We start from the raw sequence: 21,446 nt of genomic DNA, 5'->3' as shown, positions 1-21,446 counted from the left end.
GATGCTTAAAGAGACTCTGTAACAAAATTTTCATCCTTCCTTCTTCTATCCTATAAATTCCTATGCCTGTTCTAATGTGGTCTGTCTTACTGCAGCCTTTCCTACTTCCACAGTGGCTGTATTATCTGTTATATGATCTAATCGTCTTTCTTCTGTTGGCTCTGTCGGGCTAAGGCTGGAATGTGCACAGCTGCTTGTGATTGGATAGAAGCTATACACACCCTCTCCAGGCCCCCTGCAGGCTCTGTATGACTCACACACTCTGCTTATGTGAGCCTATCACAAGCTGGTTAGTTTGTATGTAAACACTGCATAAAACTTGGCATTACAAGCCAGGATTGCAGCAGAGAGTGGCAGAAACAGCACAGAGGGGCCCAGGAGAACATAATGAATAGAATGGTGTGCTTTTTGTTGTAAGAATTTTAGAGTACAGATTCTCTTTAAGCCTGAAAAACAAACCAAAAAAACAAAAACAAACAGTTTTACTCACCTGGGCTTCTACCAGTCCCCTGCAGCCATCCTGTGCCCTTGCAGTCTCGATCATGTCCTCCGTCACCCGCCGCCAGCTACTTTAGTTTTCGGTGGCAAGCCCAACAGGCCTGGCCACGCGTCTGGGCTGGTAGAATTCCCAGGGAGTAAAACAGGTTTTTTTTTCAGGCTTAAGTGGTATTTTCACACCTTATCAATAAAATGCCTTTTAGGCCACCAGCAAGCATAAAAAACACTGAATAAGTTATACAGTACTTTTTAACCTACTTTTTCAATTGCAGAGTGCTGAAAGATTATTTTAACCTCCTTAGCGGTAACCTCAAGTCAGGCTCGGGACAGAAATCCACAGTTTAGAGCAGTAACCCCGAGCTGGATGCATGGGAGGTGAGTAATGTGTTGCGCTGCCGCAGGTCTATATAACGTTATGATTTTTAGGGTGTAAAAGTTGCACCGCTTACAGACCCTAAAATCTAGAAGTAATCGTACCGGTAGGGAATAGAAGACAAAAAAAATGATCACCTAGGATAAAATGTGGTAGAAAAAGTGAAGTGAACAGGGGCCATGGTGTTGGTGGTGAGGGCGATCAGTAATGATGGATTTTATTGGCTACATGTATAATTTATGCAGTGATATTCTACAGTGCTTCAGCATTCACATTCTGCCTGCATAGGAGATCAACCTTAGAAAGTCTCTGTATAGCTTTAGACTATCCTGAGCTGATGTTAAATACCATTTACAGTTTTCTTGCATAGAAAAATATTTCTATATTTCTAAAATATTTCAAAAATACCATTAACCTTACTTGTTTATTTCTTCTAATGCAGCGTGCTGAATAGTCAACCAACTCTGCTATAGAGTATAGGCACTACAAACGCATTTCACAGAATCTGAGATGTTTATATAGGTAGACAGAGTTTGACTGAAGGCCCACTAAAAATAGATCATAGGCAATGTGATCTAAGAGGGAGCCAGCCAAGGCCACTAACACTGGGGTTCCCAAGACAGGAGACATTGTGCAGGCCTTCCTGTCCTATACATTTGTGACAGCCCAGAGAGGTGAAACGAGGTAGAGGCTGTTTACATTTCAACAAGAGTACAATGTTGTTTGGATGGCAGAGGGAAAAGGGTACAGTAATCAGATGCAACTGCTATAGTCAATAAAGACTGAACTAGACTGAAGGTAAACAAGGTTTACAAAATAAACTTCTAAAAATATTTAGCACAGTGAGCGCTGGACTAAGAATTCACACAAATATATTCCAAAACGTAAAGGTATTTAGAAAATGAATTTCTGTTATGACTTCACTGAAAGCAGTTCCAACAAAGCATGATTCTTCACTTGTAGTCCGACATGTAATACTGATAGCGTTGGCCAAGGAGATGCAAACACCTCTCAGTTGATGAAGAATTATGCACATTTATTAAGCTTGAAAATGGACCGATTGAAGCTGGTGGGATTCGTTCCGCCCATTTTCAAGCTGCATATCTCAGTGGCCATCCCTAAATACTGACCAAACCCAGAAGCAAAGTGGTTGAGGCTCTGATGCGCATGGAAATATTATCGTTACTACTGCCATCAGTGTACCGCATGTACACCCGCAGTGCATGATCAACGCGAGCGTTACTACAGTAACACATACTGCGCAAGTAGCATGATATGTGTTGCTGTAGCAATGCTTGCGATACTCATGTACTGGAAGGTTGCACTAAGTGCTTAACACACGGTGTACTGCCTGGGTGTAGTAACGTTAAAATTGCTGCCAGTTAGTGAACCCCAAAGTGAGTAACATGCATCTACAGTATAATAGTGCCTGGAGATGCAACCTCATTTGACCTATAATTCATCCTCTATGGAAACCTGAGAATGACTGGCTGACATGCAAATAAAGGCACTGATGGCTGTGAATGCATGTGAAACAGTGGACCAATGACCTGTTATTTACAAAGGGCTTACAGAAGATTATGGGATTGGTATACTAAGGTAGAAGGACACTGGAGAATATAAGTGAGCCAGCAAACCTATATTGGATTCTTTTAGAAATAATCTCATACTAAGTGACAAAGGTCTGATTCTGTAGCACTGCAATTGTGTGCACCCATTCACAGCAACAATTATGTATTGTCGGCCTCAACTGATTAAAAAGAGATTCTCAGTTAATGTTTGCGCCTTATTGCACATTCACTAATTTAGTAATTTTCCTGTTACTCCACTGTGTTCTAATATGGCCTTTGTGAGGGATGAAAGTTTGGCTGATGCCTTGAGCACGCATCGAGTTTTCCAGATCCAGAGTAGATCACTTTGCTCAAATCTGCCAAACATCTATTGTTCCCAACCAATTTATTTTCATTGGTTTTGGACAAAGCAAAGGTGTGAATGACATGTTGGAAAATGTACTTGAGAGAATGGAGGGGTGCATAGTGCTGCGCTGCACAACGCAGTACAACTCCAGTGGTTCATTCAAAGCTAGATTGATCCTTGACTGAATTGGTGGGCATAGATATCAGGCTGGCCACCTATACTGAGGTGGGGTTGGCTCGGAATGGCATCTGACCATCTATGCTGAAAAGGGGGGGGGGGGGTCATCTGGCTATCTATACTGAAGAGGAAGTGTGCAATTTTACTACCTGTACATTACTTGGCGAAAGAGAGGTGTCATCTGGCTACCAATACTGAAGGGGGGTGTCGCATGGCTACCTATACTCAGTGGCGTAGCTAAGGAGCTGTGGGCCCCGATGCAAGTTTTACAATGGGCCTCCCCCCAAGCACTCTATACATAACAATTTATACGGCGCACCAAAACCTGCCAATGGCAACTACAGTGTCAGAGGTACAAGAAGGGGATGGGGAACAGTTTGGTCACGATTACCACTATTCAAAGTATCTATAGGGCCTCTTGCACACTGCACGCGATTCCGATTCAGATTCCGCTTTTTAATCAGTTTTTACATCAGATTCAGATTTGCAGTTTGCTCCTTGCACACTGCAAATCTGAATCTGAATCGGAGGTAAAAACTGATTAAAAAGCGGAATCTGAATCGCGTGCAGTGTGCAAGAGGCCTAGAAGTGATTATTATGAGCACAGGACAAATAGAGAGCTAATACTGTAGTTGAGGGAGGGCCCTTTGGGGCCCCTCTGGCCCTGATGCGGTCGCAACCTCTGCAACCCCTATTGCTACGCGCCCCTGCCTATACTGGAGGGGGCTACCTATATGCGCAATTATTGGCTGGGGGGGCCACTTACTTCAAACAGGAATCTGTAATGCAGCGCCACAGCTACTCAGTGCGTGTTCATGCTCTTTTACGGGTTATCTTCACTCAGTGGAAAGTCAGCATGTTTCTCTGCCTAATGTCTGGGGAGAAAAAAATAATTGTCAAAGCAGAACGGTTTCTATAAAAAGAAAGAAAGACAAAAACTTGCACTCTCACACGCACCAACATTTCTGTAGGTTATAACTTTGCATATCATACACTCAAACGCACTGCTTTACCGACCATTGTCATTCTGTGCCTTGAGGTAATTATATCACACATGGGGTAAATTTTAAAAAGAATGGTCATCGTAACGTGTTCATTTGCTGAGATTTATACACTTTACGTAGCAATTTACGCAAACTGCATAACTCACTATACACATTCATCAACTTATGTTGCCTTTTACTCAAGCAACGCAAGTGTTTGATTTATAGAGCAAGTTATGCAGTTTGTGTAACGCACAACGTAAGTTGCATAAACTCTGGTCATTTTAATGAGCAGTGTCTACATACATTAGGACCGTTTTTGTGAATTTACACCATAAAGTCAAAATATGCGAGAACAGCAGACATTGCCGCAGAAGCAATCAGACCAGACCATTATAGTGTGCTGAGAGATCACAATGCTGCATATATTTTGGTGCGCCATTCAAATGAACTGATAGAGGCCAGCATCATACTTTATAGCAATCCAATGCAGCACAGTGTGCAGCCTGTGCCATTAATGTGAACGGACCTGTGCCAAAGCAAGAAGCTTGTAAAGCTTTTCAGTTTGTTTTATTATCCTACGGAGGATGTGTACATAGCTTATTTCATTATTTTCGAGGTGATGTCAGATATTTCAGCACTGGAGGACGAAGATTTGGTACTCCCACCATGCCCAATTTATGTTTTGGCTTGGGCTCTGAGTTTATGTTTAGAGATCAATGTTGTCAGGTCTTATTCCAGACAATAAAGTGAAAAAAGAAAGCCTAAGATGACTGCTTTATGCGGCATCCCTTAGACAGGAAGCAGTCTGGAGAATTTCATCATGAGCCGTGTTTATAAAGTCTGCATGAAACACTTGAAAGAGAAAAAAGCTCAAGTGGCCATTTTCAAAATTCGGCCTAGCTACTTTTCCAGTCTAGTAGGGAACTGCTGAGTGTTCAGCTGGTGTAACCTTTATAATAGCTACAAGTCATAATAATAATAATAATAAAATAATATTTTAGCAATAATGCTAAAAAAACAAAAAACATACAAAACTGACTGATGCATCTGTGGAAATATAAAAACCAGACCGTAAACAGACTTGTACAACTGTATTAAAAAAAACAACAGGTTGTTAGTGATATTAACCACCCTGGCGTTCTATTAGAACGGCCAGGGCGGCGGCGCAGCACTTGTTTTTTTCTTTAATTTTAAATCATGTAGCTAGCCTAGTGCTAGCTACATGATAGCCGCTGTGCAGCGACATCCCCCCACCCCTTCCGATCGCCTCTGGCGATCAGAGCAAACAGGAAATCCCGTTCAGAACGGGATTTCCTGTTTGGCTTCCCTCGTTGCCATGGCAATGATCGGGACGACGTCATCGACTTCAACCACGTCATGGCGTCTGAGGGAGTCCCGATCCACCCCTCAGCGCTGCCTGGCGCTGATAGGCCAGGCTGCGCACGGGGTCTCGGGGGGGGGGGGGGGCTGTTACGCGGCAGGTAGCGGCGCATCGGCGGTGATTGGTATAAACACGCAGCTAGCAAAGTACTAGCTGCATGTTTAAAAAAAAAAAAAAAATTATGACAATCGGCCCACCAGGGCCAGAGCAATCCAGCACGGCGGTCATGGACGAGCTGAGCTCATCCATACCGCTAAGCTGGTTAAGGAAAACCTTAAATAATTTTTACAAATACTGCACATACATTTGAAAAGTAAATAGGCCGAGAGTACAGGACTTCTAAAAGATGGGTTTGGTAACTTAATTGTGAAAGACTGAACTAAAGTAGAGATACTAAAGTATTTTCACTTATGACTATACAAACATAGAAAACTTTGTCTTTCAAGGGAAACTCGTTTGTTTGTGACTTTCAGGGAAAAAATACTGTAATTGAGAAATAATAAATACATCAAAAAATTGTTTTTGAGTAGTATGCAACTCTTGGAGACCCTGAAATTAACATTTCAGTGATTATACACATATGGTCTTGACAAGGTTCCCACACAAATTAAGAGGGACATACCATAATATCTGACACCATGGGCATTATTATAGTAGCAAAGTACTATACAAGTTCACTTTTTCCAAATGAGGATACAATGTGGTTATTACAATACTACATATAGTGAATTTGGAGTGTCTGCTATGCTCTTGCAGAGGTTAATGTTTATCTTCCAGCACGGTGGCGTATTGGTTAGCGCTCTAGCCTTGCATTTCTGGGTCCCTGGTTAGAATCCCAGCCAGGTCAACATCTGCAAGGGATTTACAGTGGTTTGCAAAAGTATTCGACATTTTGTCATATTACTGCCACAAACATGAATCAATTTTATTGGGATTCTACATGAAAGACCAATACAAAGTGGTGTACACATGAGAAGTGGAACAAAAATCATACATGATTCCAAACATTTTTTACAAATAAATAACTGCAAAGTGGGGTGTGCGTAATCATTCAGCACCCTTTCGTCTGAGTGCGGTCAGTTGCTCATAGACATTGCCTGATGAGTGCTAATGACTAAAGAGAGTGCTCCTGCGTGTAATCTAATGTCAGTACAAATACAGCTGCTCTGTGACGGCCTCAGAGGTTGTCTAAGAGAATATTGGAGCAACAACACCATGAAGTCCAAAGAACACACCAGACAGGTCAGGGATAAAGTTATTGAGAAACTTAAAGCAGGTTTAGGCTACAAAAAGATTTCCAAAGCCTTGAACATCCTACAGAGTACTGTTCAAGCGATCATTCAGAAATGGAAGGAGTATGGCACAACTGTAAACCTACCAAGACGAGGCCGTCCACGTAAACTCACAGGCCGAACAAGGAGAGCGCTGATCAGAAATGCAGTCAAGAGGCCCATGGTGACTCTGGACGAGCTGCAGAGATCTACAGCTCAGGTGGGGGAATCTGTCCACAGGACAACTATTAGTCATGCACTGTACAAAGTTGGCGTTTATGGAAGAGTGGCAAGAAGAAAGCCATTGTTAACAGAAAAGCATAAGAAGTCCCGTTTGCAGTTTGCCACAAGCCAAGTGGGGGACACAGCAAACATGTGGAAGAAGGTGCTCTGGTCAAATGAGACCAAAATGGAACTTTTTGGCCAAAATGCAAAACGCTATGTGTGGCGGAAAACTAACACTGCACATCACTCTGAACACACCATCCCCACTGTCAAATATGGTGGTGGCAGCATCATGCTCTGGGGGTGCATCTCTTCAGCAGGGACAGGGAAGCAGGTCACAGTTGATGGGAAGATGGATCGAGCCAAATACAGGGCAATCCTGGAAGAAAACCTCTTGGAGTCTGCAAAAGACTGGGGGCGGAGGTTCACCTTCCAGCAGGACAACCACCCTAAACATAAAGCCAGGGCAACAATGGAATAGTTTAAAACAAAACATTTCCATGTGTTAGAATGGCTCAATCAAAGTCCAGATCTAAATCCAATCTAGAATCTGTGGCAAGATCTAAAAAAACTGCTGTTCACGAACGCTGTCCATCTAATCTGACTGAGCTGGAGCTGTTTTGCAAAGAAGAATGGGCAAGGATTTCAGTCTCTAGATGTGCAAAGCTGTTAGAGACATACCCTAAAAGACTGGCAGCTGTAATTGCAGCAAAAGGTGGTTCTACAAAGTATTGACTCAGGGGGCCGAATAATTATGCACACCCCACTTTGCAGTTATTTAACCACCCTGGCGTTCTGATTAAATCGCCAGGGTGGCTGCGGGAGGGTTTTTTTTAAATAAAAAAAAAACTATTTCATGCAGCCAACTGAAAGTTGGCTGCATGAAAGCCCACTAGAGGGCGCTCCGGAGGCGATCTTCCGATCGCCTCCGGCGCCCAGAATAAACAAGGAAGGCCGCAATGAGCGGCCTTCCTTGTTTTGCTTATATCGTCGCCATAGCGACGAGCGGAGTGACGTCATCGACGTCAGCCGACGTCCTGACGTCAGCCGCCTCCGATCCAGCCCTTAGCGCTGGCCGGAACTTTTTGTTCCGGCTGCGCAGGGCTCAGGCGGCTAGGGGGGCCCTCTTTCGCCGCTGCTCGCGGCGAATCGCCGCAGAGCGGCGGCGATCAGGCAGCACACGCGGCTGGCAAAGTGCCGGCTGCGTGTGCTGCACTTTATTTGATAAAAATCGGCCCAGCAGGGCCTGAGCGGCAGCCTCCGGCGGTGATGGACGAGCTGAGCTCGTCCAGACCGCTCAGGAGGTTAAAAAAAAGACACTAATTACTTACGGTAACGTCTTTTCCAGTAGTCCGAAGGACAGCACCCCTGAGACTTGTCTCCCTCCCCACAAATGATGGACAGGAACTAGATTAGCATAAAAGATTTGCATCAATTAGGCAGACATATAAAGCAGGGTGAAACCAGACCTCGTCAGTAATAAAAAAAGACAACACCATTATGTAATGCTTCACAAAATATATTTTAATAGAATAAAGGGTGGGTCGCAAGGGTGCTGTCCTTCGGACTACTGGAAAAGACGTTACCGTAAGTAATTAAGTGTCTTTCCAGGAACGTCCTTGGACAGCACCCCTGAGACGATAGACAAGACCGTATAATTTAGGGGGGGGGGGGGGGGACAACTGCTTGTAACACTTTTCTACCGAATGTCAAGTCTGAACTTGTTAAGATATCTAGTCTGTAGTGTTTTACGAACGTATTTTGACTAGACCAGGTAGCCGCCCTACAGATCTGCTCAATCGTGGCTCCTGCCTTCTCTGCCCAAGATGCGGATACTGCTCTCGTAGAATGTGCCTTCACAGATGAGGATAGGATCTTCCCCTGGCGAGAATAGGCTAAAGCAATAGCTTGTCTTATCCATCTGGCGATAGAGTTCTTTGAAGCCTGTTTTCCTCTGAATTTTCCTCCGAATAAGACAAACAGAGCATCCGACTTTCTCCATAAACTGGATCTTTCAATGTATGTTAACACAGTTCTTCTTACATCCAGGCAATGAAGCTTTTGTTCCTTACTGTTTGAAGGGTTACTACAAAAAGGATGGCAGGAATATTTCCTGAGATCTATGAAATCTCGAGACTACCTTAGGCAGAAAAGAGGTGTCCAGACGTAAAGTTATTCTGTCTCCTGAGATTACACAATATGGTTCTTTCACTGAAAGGGCCTGAAGCTCACAAATCCTCCTGGCGGAAGTGATTGCTATTAGGAAGGCTGTCTTAAGGCTAATTTCACACCAGGACGTTGCGTTAGAGGGGGCGTTAAGGTCGCATAACGTCCCCCTAACTCAACGCCTGGTGGTGCTGGATCTGGACATCAGAGTGAGCCGCGTTGTGCAGCTCACTCTGGCGTCAGTGATGCCGTGATGCGCACTCTTGTGCGCATGCGGCATCACGTGGTCCCGCCGGCCAATCGCCGCACAGAGCCGCTGCTCCAGGAAGTAAACACTGCACGTCACAATGTGCAGTGCATATTAATTAGCCATGTGCCTGGCCGCTCTCCGCTCCTCCCCAACATTACTGAGCATGTGCGAGCAGTCTAACGCGGCTCAGCCGCGTCCAAAGTACTGCATGCAGTACGTTGCCTTGTGACGCAGCGTTACAATGTAACGCAACGTCCGCACTGTGAACAGCCCCATTGATTTTTCATTACTGTGCGGTGGGCTGCGTTACAGGCTGCTCTAACGTGCGCTTGTAACGTCCCACTGTGAAACCAGCCTAAGGGTTAATACCTTGTCCGAGACCTCCTCCAGAGGCTCGAAGGGAGCTTCACACAAGGCCTGTAGTACCGTGTTGAGGTCCCAAGATGGCATCTTACATTGAACAAACGGTCTGAGACGTTTTAGAGCTCTGAAAAAACGAACAAAGTATTCTTCTTCTGCTAGTCTTCTTTCCAGAAACACACTAAGGGCAGATGTGTGAACCTTCAAAGTGCTTGTGCTGAGTCCCATTTCATAACCCTGTTGCAGGAACTCAAGAATCCAAAAGGGAAGAACTCACCTCTCTTGAATTCTGAAGACACCATTTATTGTACACATTCCAAACCTTCCCATAGATCTGCCTTGTGACTTTCTTCCTACTTTGTAACAAAGTCTCTGAAAGCTTGTTTGAAAAACCTCTGTTCTTTAACAACCTCCACTCAAGCTCCATGCAGAAAGCTGAAGCATTCGCAGATTGGGATGAAATGCTGGACCTTGAAGAAGGTCTGGCCGCATCTGAAGAAGAATTGGATCTGCTGTCGCTAAGCTCCTTAGAAGAGTAAACCAGGGTCTCTTTGGCCAGTATGGAACTATTACTATTGCCTTTGCTTGATCCTGGCATATCCTGCTGAGAACCCAAGGTATTAGACATAGAGGAGGAAAAACATACATCAGTCCTGGACTCCAACTTATTGAGAATGCGTCCACCGACAAAGGCTTGTCCTGTGGACACAGGGAGCAGAACATCGGGCACTTCGTGTTGTTCCTTCGTGCAAAGAGATCCAGGACTGGATGACCCCAATGCTCTGTGATGTCTTGAAATACCTCCTCGTTTAGAGACCATTCGTCCTGGTGAAGAGGGGATCGACTCAGGAAGTCTGCCAGCTGATTTAACGTTCTCTTCAGATGTAGAGCTTTTAGGGACTTCAAGTTCCATCTCAAGATCTGATCTGCTTGTAAGTAAAGGGATCGGCTCCTTGTTCCCCCTTGCTTGTTTAGATATGCCACAACTGTGTTGTTGTCCGTTCGTTTCGTGACATGTGATTGTCTTATCTGGTCCTGGAAGTGCTGCAATGCTTCCCACACTGCCTGAAGTTCTCTGTTGTTTGATGATCCTAACTGTTCTGACCAAGTTCCCTGAGCCGGGGATGTGCCTAGATGGGCTCCCCATCCCCAAGCGCTCGCGTCTGTTGTTATAACAGTCTCTGAGGGAAAGTTCCACAGATTTCCTTTTGAGAGATGAGGAGGACTCAACCACCAATTCAGTGATTTCTTGACTCTCTGAGGAATGATGACAGACTTGTCTAAAGATTCCTTCTTCCGATTCCAACTCCTTAAAATCCAATGTTGAAGACTCCTGGCATGCAGCTGTCCCCACTGAACCGCAGGAAATGAAGAGGTTAGTAATCCCAGCAGTGCCATAGCTTTCCTTAGTGTGACTGATTTCATCTCCTGGAAAGAAGGAACACATTTTAGAATGGCAGATACTTTCCTTTCGGGCAGAATCACCAGGTTAGTAAGAGAAGATATAGTGAAACCCAAATATTCCATAGATTGAGAGGGAGTAAGAGAAGACTTCTCCCAATTAATCAACCATCCCAAGGATTGAAGAAAGTCTAAGCAGAAATTCACTTGAGCATGTACAGATTCAAAGGATGGACCCCAGATCAAAAGATCATCTAGATAGGCTATAATGTGAATAGATTGTAGTCTAAGAACCGCCAAAATCTCGCATAGTACTTTAGTAAATAGCCATGGTGCAGAGGATAGACCAAAAGGGAGGGCAAGAAACTGATAGTGTCTTACCTCTCCTTGTAGTATCAAGGCAAACCGTAGATATCTCTGGGATTCCAGATGGATTGGTATGTGCAGATATGCATCCTTGAGGTCTAGAGAGGACATGTAACATTGATGTTGAAGCAGATTTATCACACTGCGAACATTGTCCATCCTGAATTTTCGGTATCTTATCGTCTTGTTTAATCTTTTTAAGTTTAGGATGAATCTGTATTGACCCTGGGGTTTCTTTACAAGGAACACTGGTGAGTAAAAACCCTGGTACTGCTGGCACTTTGGGACTAGTCTGATTACTCTCTTTTCTAACAGTGAGGAAACCTCTGTCTGTAATGCTAGGTCCTTGATTGGATCCTTTGGAGTTGGTGTTAGGAAGAACTGACTTGGGGGATGATCTGAAAACTCGATCTTGTATCCTTCCAGAACTATGTTTAGTAGCCACTTGTTTTGAGAAATGGATTCCCAATTTTCGTAGAAGAGCGCAATTCTGCCCCCCACTGGAAGCCTGGCGTCATTGTCTGGGGGGTTGTGAGGTTGGATTAGAGGAGAAATTAGAGGAGAAATTAGAGGAGAAATTGGGTTTAGATCGCTGTGTTTTATTTGGGACCCAATGTCTCTTATTGGGGGGCCTGCTGTCAGTCTCTTTCTTTTGGTCTCGAAAGGACCCCTTTCTTTGAAAATTCTTTCTTTTAAACGGAAAGTTCTTCGTAGATGATCTTTCTAGGATATCATCTAATTTAGACCCGAACAGGAACTCACCCTCACAAGGGATACCACATAATTTCGATTTAGAAGAAGATGTGTCACCTTGCCAGGTCTTCACCCAAATGCCCCTCTTTGATGTATTCACCGGGGCTGAGGTTCGAGCCGTTAACCGTACTGTGTCGTCTGCTGCGTCTGAAAGATAATTAGCTCCATGCAATAAGTTATCAAAATCCTTAAGTATCTCCTCCCTGGGTACTCCCGAAGCAATGCGGGATTGTGTATTCAATAACCAGACTTTCAGAGACCTAGCCGCTGCTGTGGATGCTACTGCTGGTTTTAAAGTTAGAGTAGAGGACTCCCATGCTCTCCTTAAAATGTTGTCCATTTTCTTATCTATGGGATCCCTGAGGTTACTAAAATCTTCAAATTGAAGGTCTGACCTCCTAGACAGCTTAGATAATGAGGGATCAAGCTTTGGGGCCGTACCCCCGAACTTCTGATCTTCAGGATTAAACGGATACTTCCTAGATAGGGACCTTGGCCAGAAGGCCCTTCTCTCAGGATTATCCCACTCCCGCTTAACGATATTCTTTAAGGCACCATGAACAGGTATATAAACAGTCTCAGGGTCAGATAGACCTACATACATCTGATCTAATGGAGTAAGAGTCTTTTCGTCAGGTTTAATCCCCATGGTGTCGTGCATTGCTTTAAGAAAACTTCTCATAGAATCTGGGGGAAAAGCAAACCTATGCAATTTATCCTCTGTATGTTCATCTTCAGAACAAATCTCTTCTAATGAGGAGATGGCTACCTCACCCTCAGATAAATCTGACTCAGCCGAGTCCTCTCCTCTTTTCCCCTTATGAGTAGGGGCTGTCTCTGCAGGTTCCTGGTCAAGCGGAGAAGGAACCACCTGAACAGGAGCTGCCACAGAGGCAGTAGATGCTGAGGGCTGGGATGCAGGGTTAACATCTGGAGGAATATTAGATGGAATGTTAGCTTCCTTGATCACTTGGATCGCAGTCGCCATCTCGGACTTCATCCAACCCATAAGGTCTTTGAAGATTACAGGAGATTCCGTCTTAACAACTTTATCAGTACAAGTACGGCAGAGGGGCCTTGAGGAGGATGATGATATTTTCTCGGAACATATAGCACATTTCTTATGATCCGTTTTCTGTGTCGACATTCCCTTGTCACTCTTTTCTCCCTTATCAGGTAAATCGGACTTATCTTTAACAGATTTAGACACAGTGGGCTATAAGAGAACAGATGGGAAAGTATAATCAGAATATGCCCCTTTAAATGTATCACAGCAATCAACTGCTAGGAATCACATCAATGTCCTACCAGACAGGCATCGGAACCAGGCTCCACAGATCTAGTAGACCCAGATCCTGCGGCAGCGTCCATGGTCGAAATGATAATACAGAGACCATGTGCTCAGTTTAAATAGGCCGCCAACAGAATACCGCCCCTCTACATGTGGTGTATGCCTCAAAGTATTCCCCACAGAAACAATGTCTTATGACACATAGTCCCCTCTTGCTCCTACCTCATCCGCCGCCCGGAACAATATGTCTCTGCGTCCCCCGATCCGTAGCGGCCACGCCGACTCCGAGGGCGGGGACCGCAACTGCAGCAGCCGCATCAGCAGCCGCGTGACTCCGGGCGGCGAACCAGGAAGTACTTCCGGGGTAGAGGTGGCGTCAGTCTGCCCGCGTGATCACATGATCCGCAATCCGGAAGTGGGCTCTGAACGCGTCCGGCATGAAGTCCTTCAGATACGGAGAAGCCAGTAGGTGCAGCACGGAACCTGGCCCAGTCCACTAACCGGCTTACACCCAGGAAATCCCGCTACACAGCTCCTGTCCCACGGACATGGTTGGCTCCAGCTTCTCATCCAGCTCCTGGTGGTGGACAGAAAACAACTGACGAGGTCTGGTTTCACCCTGCTTTATATGTCTGCCTAATTGATGCAAATCTTTTATGCTAATCTAGTTCCTGTCCATCATTTGTGGGGAGGGAGACAAGTCTCAGGGGTGCTGTCCAAGGACGTTCCTGGAAAATATGTTTGGAATCATGTACGATTTTCATTCCACTTCTCACGTGAACACCACTTTGTATTGGTCTATCAGGTGGAATTCCAATAAAATTGATTCATGTTTGTAGCAGTAATATGACAAAATGTGGAAAACTTCAAGGGGGCCAAATACTTTTGCAAACCATTGTAAATGTTCTCCCTGTGTCTGTGTAGGTTTCCTCTGGGCTCTCCGCTTTCCTCCCACACCCCCCAAAAAAAACACAGATAAGTTAATTGGCTTCCCCCTAAAAATTTTCCCTGGACTACGATACATACACTACACAAAACATACATAAACATATGACTATTGTAGCGATTAGAGTGTGAGCTCCTTCGAGGGACAGTTAGTAACAAGACAATTTACTGTGTAAAGTGCTGGGGAAGATGTCAGCGCTATATAAATAATAAATAATATTACTAATACATACCAGAGTAGTTCTAATAGAACACTGTCAGAGCCTAAGTAATCCAAATATTAAATTATGACCATCATATTAGCCTAAATGCACTTAATTCAAAGATAAAACCTAAATTGTTGAAAAACAAACAAACGCTGTAAGGACTCAGAAACAATTAGCATATTGCCCATAAGGACAATCATGCTTCTTCTTGGTGAGTGTAGTAAATACAGCTAATCGTGGTGGGTGTGGATACGACCTTCCAGGAAATCCAGCAACATTTGGGAAACTGTTGAGACTCTATAAAGCTCTGTTCTGGGGGAGCAGACAGTATTGTTAAGGAGCTAAGGTAGCATAATACATAGTCTTACCTTCAGTTCTCAATACTGCTGTCCTCTATTATTGCTTTAACAATTTTCAAAATATTTATGAATCTAAATATAACATTGTTTACATTTTAAATAATTGATGCATGCATAAATCAACAAAACCTGTTTACCCACATTCCTTTGCCAGGCTTAGACCAGGAAGCCAAACTGCAAAGAGTAGAAACTGCAAGCTGCCGGAATGCTGCATAGGCCAAGCAATGCCCCCTGAAACTCTGGGACCGACTCCAAGGAAATGCATGGACATTGCTCAGATGTCTGTGAGCAGTACAAATGAAGACAAGTGTCACAGCCAGCTTTACTCAACAGATGAAGTGTGGTGTTAAAGCTGCCCAAGATCACATGACACAACCAACACACTTAAGATGGTGCTGGAAAGCTAGCTACGGCCGCAGGGGCTCTGGCTGGGAACTCTCTTCCTGCCTTCTCCTCCCTGGATCTCCAGTCAAACTACATCTGGGATCACCTCCTGGCTTCCCCAATGGAATCCTGATGCATAGCAATCCTGGCTACGGCTCGAGGGACCATGCAACTCCGGCTCTCTCCTCTGAGGGAGAGCGAGCCTCAACCACCCCACTTCTCTTTATGCTGCTCCTCTGCTCAACTACTGAGGTCCAGGACAAGGAACACTCTATCCAGCCGCCATCCACCAGCTTGGACATCTAAACCTGCTGGCATTGCCGTGCCTGGCCTCCTCTCCACTAGCTTCTGAGGCTCGAGAGGGGAGTTGCTCACCACGTGCTGCAGCTGCTTCACCATGCTATAGCTACTGCTACACACTCCAGCTGCAAAGCTCCTGCAGCTGAATCTTTAATCCGTGGCAGATGTCAGAACCAGTGTACCACCACCTGGCCATCATCATGATGGCTGCTCATATGGCTCTCCCACCATCAATGTCAATCTACCAGCCACATGCACCGCAGGTCTGGCCCACTCATAGAGGCAAGCAAATAAAGAAAATAGGAAAGCTGGCACTGCTGCAGGTGTTCAATTTATTGCTACAACATCATAAAGTGCAAATGTGCAATAGTACAACATCAGGTCAAATTGCAATTGGTGGAGCACATACCCTGTGAGAAGGCGTTGGTGGTGGGTGCTGGGCACTGGATGCCTGACGGCCGTTTCGCGCTAAACAGTGCTTCTACGGAGGCTACCCATAGAAGGTTGGTAGCCTCCGTAGAAGCGCTGTTTAGCGCGAAACGGCCATCAGGCATCCAGTGCCCCTACCCACCACCACCCACGCCTCTTCTCACAGGGTATGTGCTCCACCAATTGCAATTTGACCTGATGTTGTACTATTGGACATTTGCACTTTATGATGTTGTAGCAATAAATTGAACACCTGCAGCAGTGCCAGCTTTCCGATTTTCTTTATTTGCTTGTCATCAGAACCTCAAGCTTGAGCACGCAAACAGAGAGTTAAGAAGAGGTAAACCTGAGGTCCTCATACATCTACTGCAAGTTCCAGTGTTGAGTGGTATATGCTTGCCGCTGTAGTGCCAACCTCCTGTCTTCTTCTGCTTGTATATAACCACTCAGAGGCCACAGCAGCGTTTCCACCAGGCCGGGTCCCGTACCATTTGCCTGCAGTTGTTGCATGTCTGGATTTCCATGCCACTAGATCTGCTCCTGGCTGCCCCAAACTAGGCTGCAGGCCGAGAACATCCGTTCGGATACAGACCATCTGCAAAGAACTAGGCCGTTAGATCTTAGATGGGCAACAATTTTTGTAAGTGTGGACAGGGCTACGCACGACCAGGATAGTTAATTTCAACCCCAGTGGATTCTCGGACTCTGTCTCCCTCCCTCTCTATACTCTTTTTTTACACCTACATTTTCCAGTGACGTACCGCGGGGCATCTGAATACACTGCGGAGCATTTGAGCACCAGATTGTGGCAGCTCCGTTCAACATAGCACTCAGACCCCTTATATGACTAATCTGTGTATTTTCTTCTGTATGTTTGTTACTGTAACTTCGCTGACACTGTATGTGCCAAAACTAATTTCGGGTACAGCCCCTGGTGTACTTGGCGAAATAAATAATTCTAATCATTTAAATAAGCAAAACTGAGAAGACCAAAAGAAGGAAGAAAAAAATAAAAAGTCTGTATATCAACCTAAGCATGCATTATATTTTCTAGATTTCCTTTATCTGCCATATTTCCCACCAGGATCCAAAAGATTGAATGCAACACAGACACATCAGAGATACTGGGAAAAATATGATGATGTGAAAAGGCACCTGTGTCAAAGAGCCTTAAACTTAAAATTTCTCTCCTGAAGATGGTGCGAAACTGAGAGTGTCATCATGAAGGCCCAATCACAATTTTCAGGTGTCAATTCCCTGTCCAGGACCACCTTCCAAAACTTTGTGTAAGGTAGGTTGCCGTGGTGAGTCCCATTCCGCAACAGCTCATAAATCAAAATGACTAGGTGGTCCTGTTTTTCAGGTCCAGAGCAATGGGTTTCAAAACGTAGTCAGTTCCTTCTCTGGGTTGCACTTTACAGGATAAGTTAAAATGAAACAAAACAAAACAGAAAGCTGAATTTTAATTGAACTTTAGGCACAGAAAAAATATTTCCAAGTTGATTTTGACTCCACAGTATCAGTCTTGATTAACCCTCCTGGCGGTTCATTTCTGTCTGGAATTATGAGTCAAAAGCGGTACATTTTTTTCAAGAATTTTAGGCATCCAATTATTAAGTCTTAACTCACCAAAATATATCAGAATAAAGGCCTGTAAGATATCCTGCATATAAATAAAAGACTGTAACACAAATTTGCTGAAAAAATTAAATTTATCAATAAACTGAAATAGCAAAACTGTACAAAGAAGCAGCAGATTATATATACAGTATGTACATGCAGTACAGTGTATAACTAATACACCTCCCGTGTGTGGTAGATTTTAAAACATGGAACAGCACACAGGGCGACATTACAGTCCGGGCAGTAGAGACGGGTTTCTTTGCGGACTTTCTTACCCTTGCTATCCGTCTTGCTGCAGCAAACAACGCACATCCTAGTTGGAGCAGCTTTTTTTGGAGTGGGTGGAATATAGTCTGAAAAGTGGCGGCCAGTGAGGCGCTCAGGGTTGACAACATATGATGCACGGCGCCCAATTCGCACATCTGCTGATGAAGTCTGGTACTTCAGACATATGCTTTCGCACATTTTCCATATAAAAGTCGGAATGCGTTCCTGGCCTGTCACTGCGTTGCTTATACAAAATGAACGCATTCCACAGAGATTGTTCCAGCAGATGCCGAAAAAAATTTTTGTAGTATTTTTTTTGTTGTTTGCGGACTGCGGGGTAGTATGTCATCGCCTGGTCAGCTCGGTCCACCCCACCCATTGTATGGTTGTAGTCCAGGATGACTTGCGGCTTGGCCAGGACTTTCCCTCCTCGCGTTGTGGTGGTGGCAGATGAAGCATCATGGACAGTGCTGAGCGTACACACGTCCTTCTTGTCACGCCAGCGGAGTGCCAACATTTTTCCCTTCTGCCAAGCCACAATGTCCCCAGATTTTAGCTTTTGCTTGGCGAAGGCAGTAGGCATTTCTCGCCGGTTAGGACGAACGGTGCCGTAGGCATCAGTTTTGTTCCTGATGAGTATTTCAAAAAGTTCAGGTGAACTGTAAAAATTATCTGTGATGACACAGTACCCCTTATTCAACAAGGGCTCCACCAAAGATAGCACGGATGAAGTCGCCACCCCGTAGCTGCTGAAAGCAGGGTTAAATTGTGTCCCTTTCCCGGTGTACAGTATGCTGTTCCAGATGTAGCCCGTTGATGCCTCGCATAACATGTAGGACTTCACTCCAAACCGGGCCCTCTTGGACGCGATGTATTGTATCCAGGACAGTCGGCCTTTGTACGCCATCAAGCTTTCATCCACACTTATGTCCCTCTGGGGCACATAAGTGTTGCGGAAGTTTTCCATCACCAGCTGAAAAACTTCCCAGATCTTTTTCAACTTTGGCGCTGGGTGGGTTGACTCATCGAAGGCGGAGTTGTCTGCGAAGTGTAGAAACTTCATGATGAGTCCAAAACGGTACTCCGACATTACCGTGCCAAAGAAGGGGGTAACGATTATTTTGTTCGTCGACCAGTACCATTTCTGCAGGGGCTTCCCCACCACCCCCTGCAGAATAATTAGTCCAAGGAACAGCCACAAGTCCTCCTTGGTGATAGGCTCCCACATCCTGCTCCTGGAAAAGGGACCTCGTGGAGCAGCAATTTCTTGCGCGGCGTAGCGGTTCGTCTCCACCACGATTTTATCAATAACAGCGTCACTGAAGAACAGCTGCAGGTAGGCCAGGGGGCAGTGATCACATTCAACCTTCAAGCCGGGCTCTCCAGTAAAAGGGAAATGGGGGGGCGGTGGTGGGGCCTGAGTGGTGTTGACTGGGCACCAAACACGTGCGTCACTAACCTCCTCCGTGTCGCTGGTGATGGAGTCGCTGTCAGAATCAGACGACAGGTTGCCAGGCGCATCACTGTCACTGGAGTCCTCCAGTGACTGCAAATCCGGATCGCTGTCCTCGAACTGCATCAGCGCTTCCGCTGTGAGACGCTTCGAGGATGACGCCATAGCAGGTGACAGGAAAAGAGCGTAGTAAAAATCCAGGCAGAGGTCGGTACACAGAAATCCAATAACAGGCAGAATCAGCAGGCGGAAAACGTAGGTCAAAATCCAGGCAGAGGTCGGTACACAGAAATCCAATAACAGGCAGAATCAGCAGGCGAAAAACGTAGGTCAAAATCCAGGCAGAGGTCGGTACACAAATCGGTAGGAAGATCAGATCACAGCACAGATCACAGCACAGCTCACAGCACAGCTCACAACCAAATGGCAACAGTGTATTGGATACACATGAATTTGATTCATGTGTATCCAATACAATGCACTTTGCAGCCAATGAACACAATTTTTCAAATTTCCCGCCCCACCCCCATGACGTCACGCCACCCTCCGCTCCTCTGATTGGCCGCCGGGTCCCCAAGAGAATAACAGGATATGGGGGTCCCGGCGGCCGGACAAACATCGCTGCTGCTGGGGGAGAGAGGCAGGAGTCCCTGGAGAGCGCCGATCGCACAGGGACTCCTGCTCCAAAGGTAAATGTGCCGCCGCTCTGATCATATGGCCGCCGGGTCCCCGCAAGATTACCGGGGATATGGGGATCCCGGCGGCCGGACAAACAACGCTGCTGCTGGGGGAGAGAGGCAGGAGTCCCTGGAGAGCGCCGATCGCACAGGGACTCCTGCTCCAAGGGTATATGTGCCGCCGCCACCGCCGCTGCAGCTCTGGTCACATGGCCGCCGGGTCCCCGCAAGATTACCGGGGATATGGGGATCCCGGCGGCCAGATAATTGTAGCAAACTTTGGGGGAGAGGTGTAGGAGTCCCGCTGAGCAGCGCCGATCGGCGCGCGGGACTCCAGTAAGCAGGCGCAGCAGTTTTTTCTCTGCCCCGACCTGAGCTCGGGCTTACCTATAACAGCTGATTTTTCCTACCCCGAGCTCAGGTCGGGGTTACCGCCAGGAGGGTTAAGAAAAAACTAAAAAAAAAATTAAATTTTTTTTTTATTATATATATATATATATATATATATATATATATATATATATATATATATATATATATATATATATATATATATATATATATATTCACTATATTGCTGTCTCATAGTAAAGTACTGTATGTTTATCACAGAGATTTCAGAAATGCAGTTTCTCACTTGTTTGTTCTCTTGGCTGGCACTATGGAAATATTAAATTTGCTTACTGCTTTACATGTGCTCTTCACATATGTCATTCCAATGACCGACTTTACACACTGCAGTAGTATAACTGGAAGTCATTAGGCACTACAGATTTCTAGAACAGTGGGTTTAGGTTGTCTCAGATGCTTCTGTCTCTTCATGTAATCTCAGGCACACTTGATAACGTGATCACGGTCCAGTAGTGCTCACACCATACCTTCCAGGTCTCTGTTCCTTTTTTCGCTGACCATATGAATTTGAGATGGAGTTTTCATTTTTCTCATACAGAATGAATGTAAAACCAGTCAGATTCCTCCCTGGTGGTAGCACATGGTGGATAATCATTTGTCTATACTTATCAATATTCATAAGACCATAACATCTGACCATCTCTCAAATTCTGTGTAGAAATAGGCAGGCAAAAATCTGCAACAAACCTCCAACATGCTTTACAGCTGCTAATCACCCTCAAAGAAGTGCATTTTACTGCATCTACATTTTTCAAATTTGGACTCCTCAGTCCAGAGGATCTCCTGCCAACTTTCTGCATACTAGTTCTTGTGTTTTTGTGTACAAGTGAGTTGCTTGGCCTTGTTTTCATATGGGATCTATGACTTTTCAGCCCAAAAGGATAATGCAACCCTACCCATGCAGCCTAAAACTAACCTCACATAATTAGCTGTTTGGTTTGAGACAGGGCATTTCGGTTGCAAAAGTTTCCTACAAA

At 45.2% G+C, this 21,446-nt stretch overlaps 2 protein-coding genes across 4 annotated transcripts in view; both read right to left on the bottom strand.

The window, feature by feature from the left end:
• Positions 1-21,446, bottom strand: part of FBXO8 (F-box protein 8) — an 84,363-nt gene that overhangs the window by 32,109 nt on the left and 30,808 nt on the right. For all 3 annotated transcript variants that reach the window (XM_068278789.1, XM_068278791.1, XM_068278790.1), the window contains one exon: positions 3,732-3,840. The gene's annotated coding sequence lies outside the window, so the exon portion shown is untranslated. The remainder of the gene's footprint in view (positions 1-3,731; positions 3,841-21,446) is intronic.
• On the bottom strand, positions 13,921-19,546 carry LOC137562886 (piggyBac transposable element-derived protein 4-like). The gene is made up of 2 exons (XM_068274726.1): positions 18,260-19,546; positions 13,921-13,992 (listed from the first exon to the last, which is right to left on the bottom strand). The coding sequence occupies exons 1-2, from the start codon at positions 19,544-19,546 to the stop codon at positions 13,921-13,923; spliced, it is 1,359 nt and encodes a 452-aa protein (XP_068130827.1).

This window comes from Hyperolius riggenbachi, chromosome 1, assembly GCF_040937935.1.
Source record: "Hyperolius riggenbachi isolate aHypRig1 chromosome 1, aHypRig1.pri, whole genome shotgun sequence".
Classification (NCBI taxonomy): Eukaryota; Metazoa; Chordata; class Amphibia; order Anura; family Hyperoliidae; genus Hyperolius; species Hyperolius riggenbachi.
Note: the sequence above shows the minus strand (reverse complement) of the source record. Positions and strands in the feature narration are given on the sequence as shown.

Excerpts from the sequence above, each read along its gene's own strand:
- LOC137562886 (XM_068274726.1), bottom strand. The coding sequence starts at position 19,546 with ATGGCGTCATCCTCGAAGCGTCTCACAGCGGAAGCGCTGATGCAGTTC. Across the intron at positions 13,993-18,259 it reads CGATGACATACTACCCCGCA|GAGCTGGATGAGAAGCTGGA; the intron begins GTCCGCAAACAA and ends GTCCACCACCAG.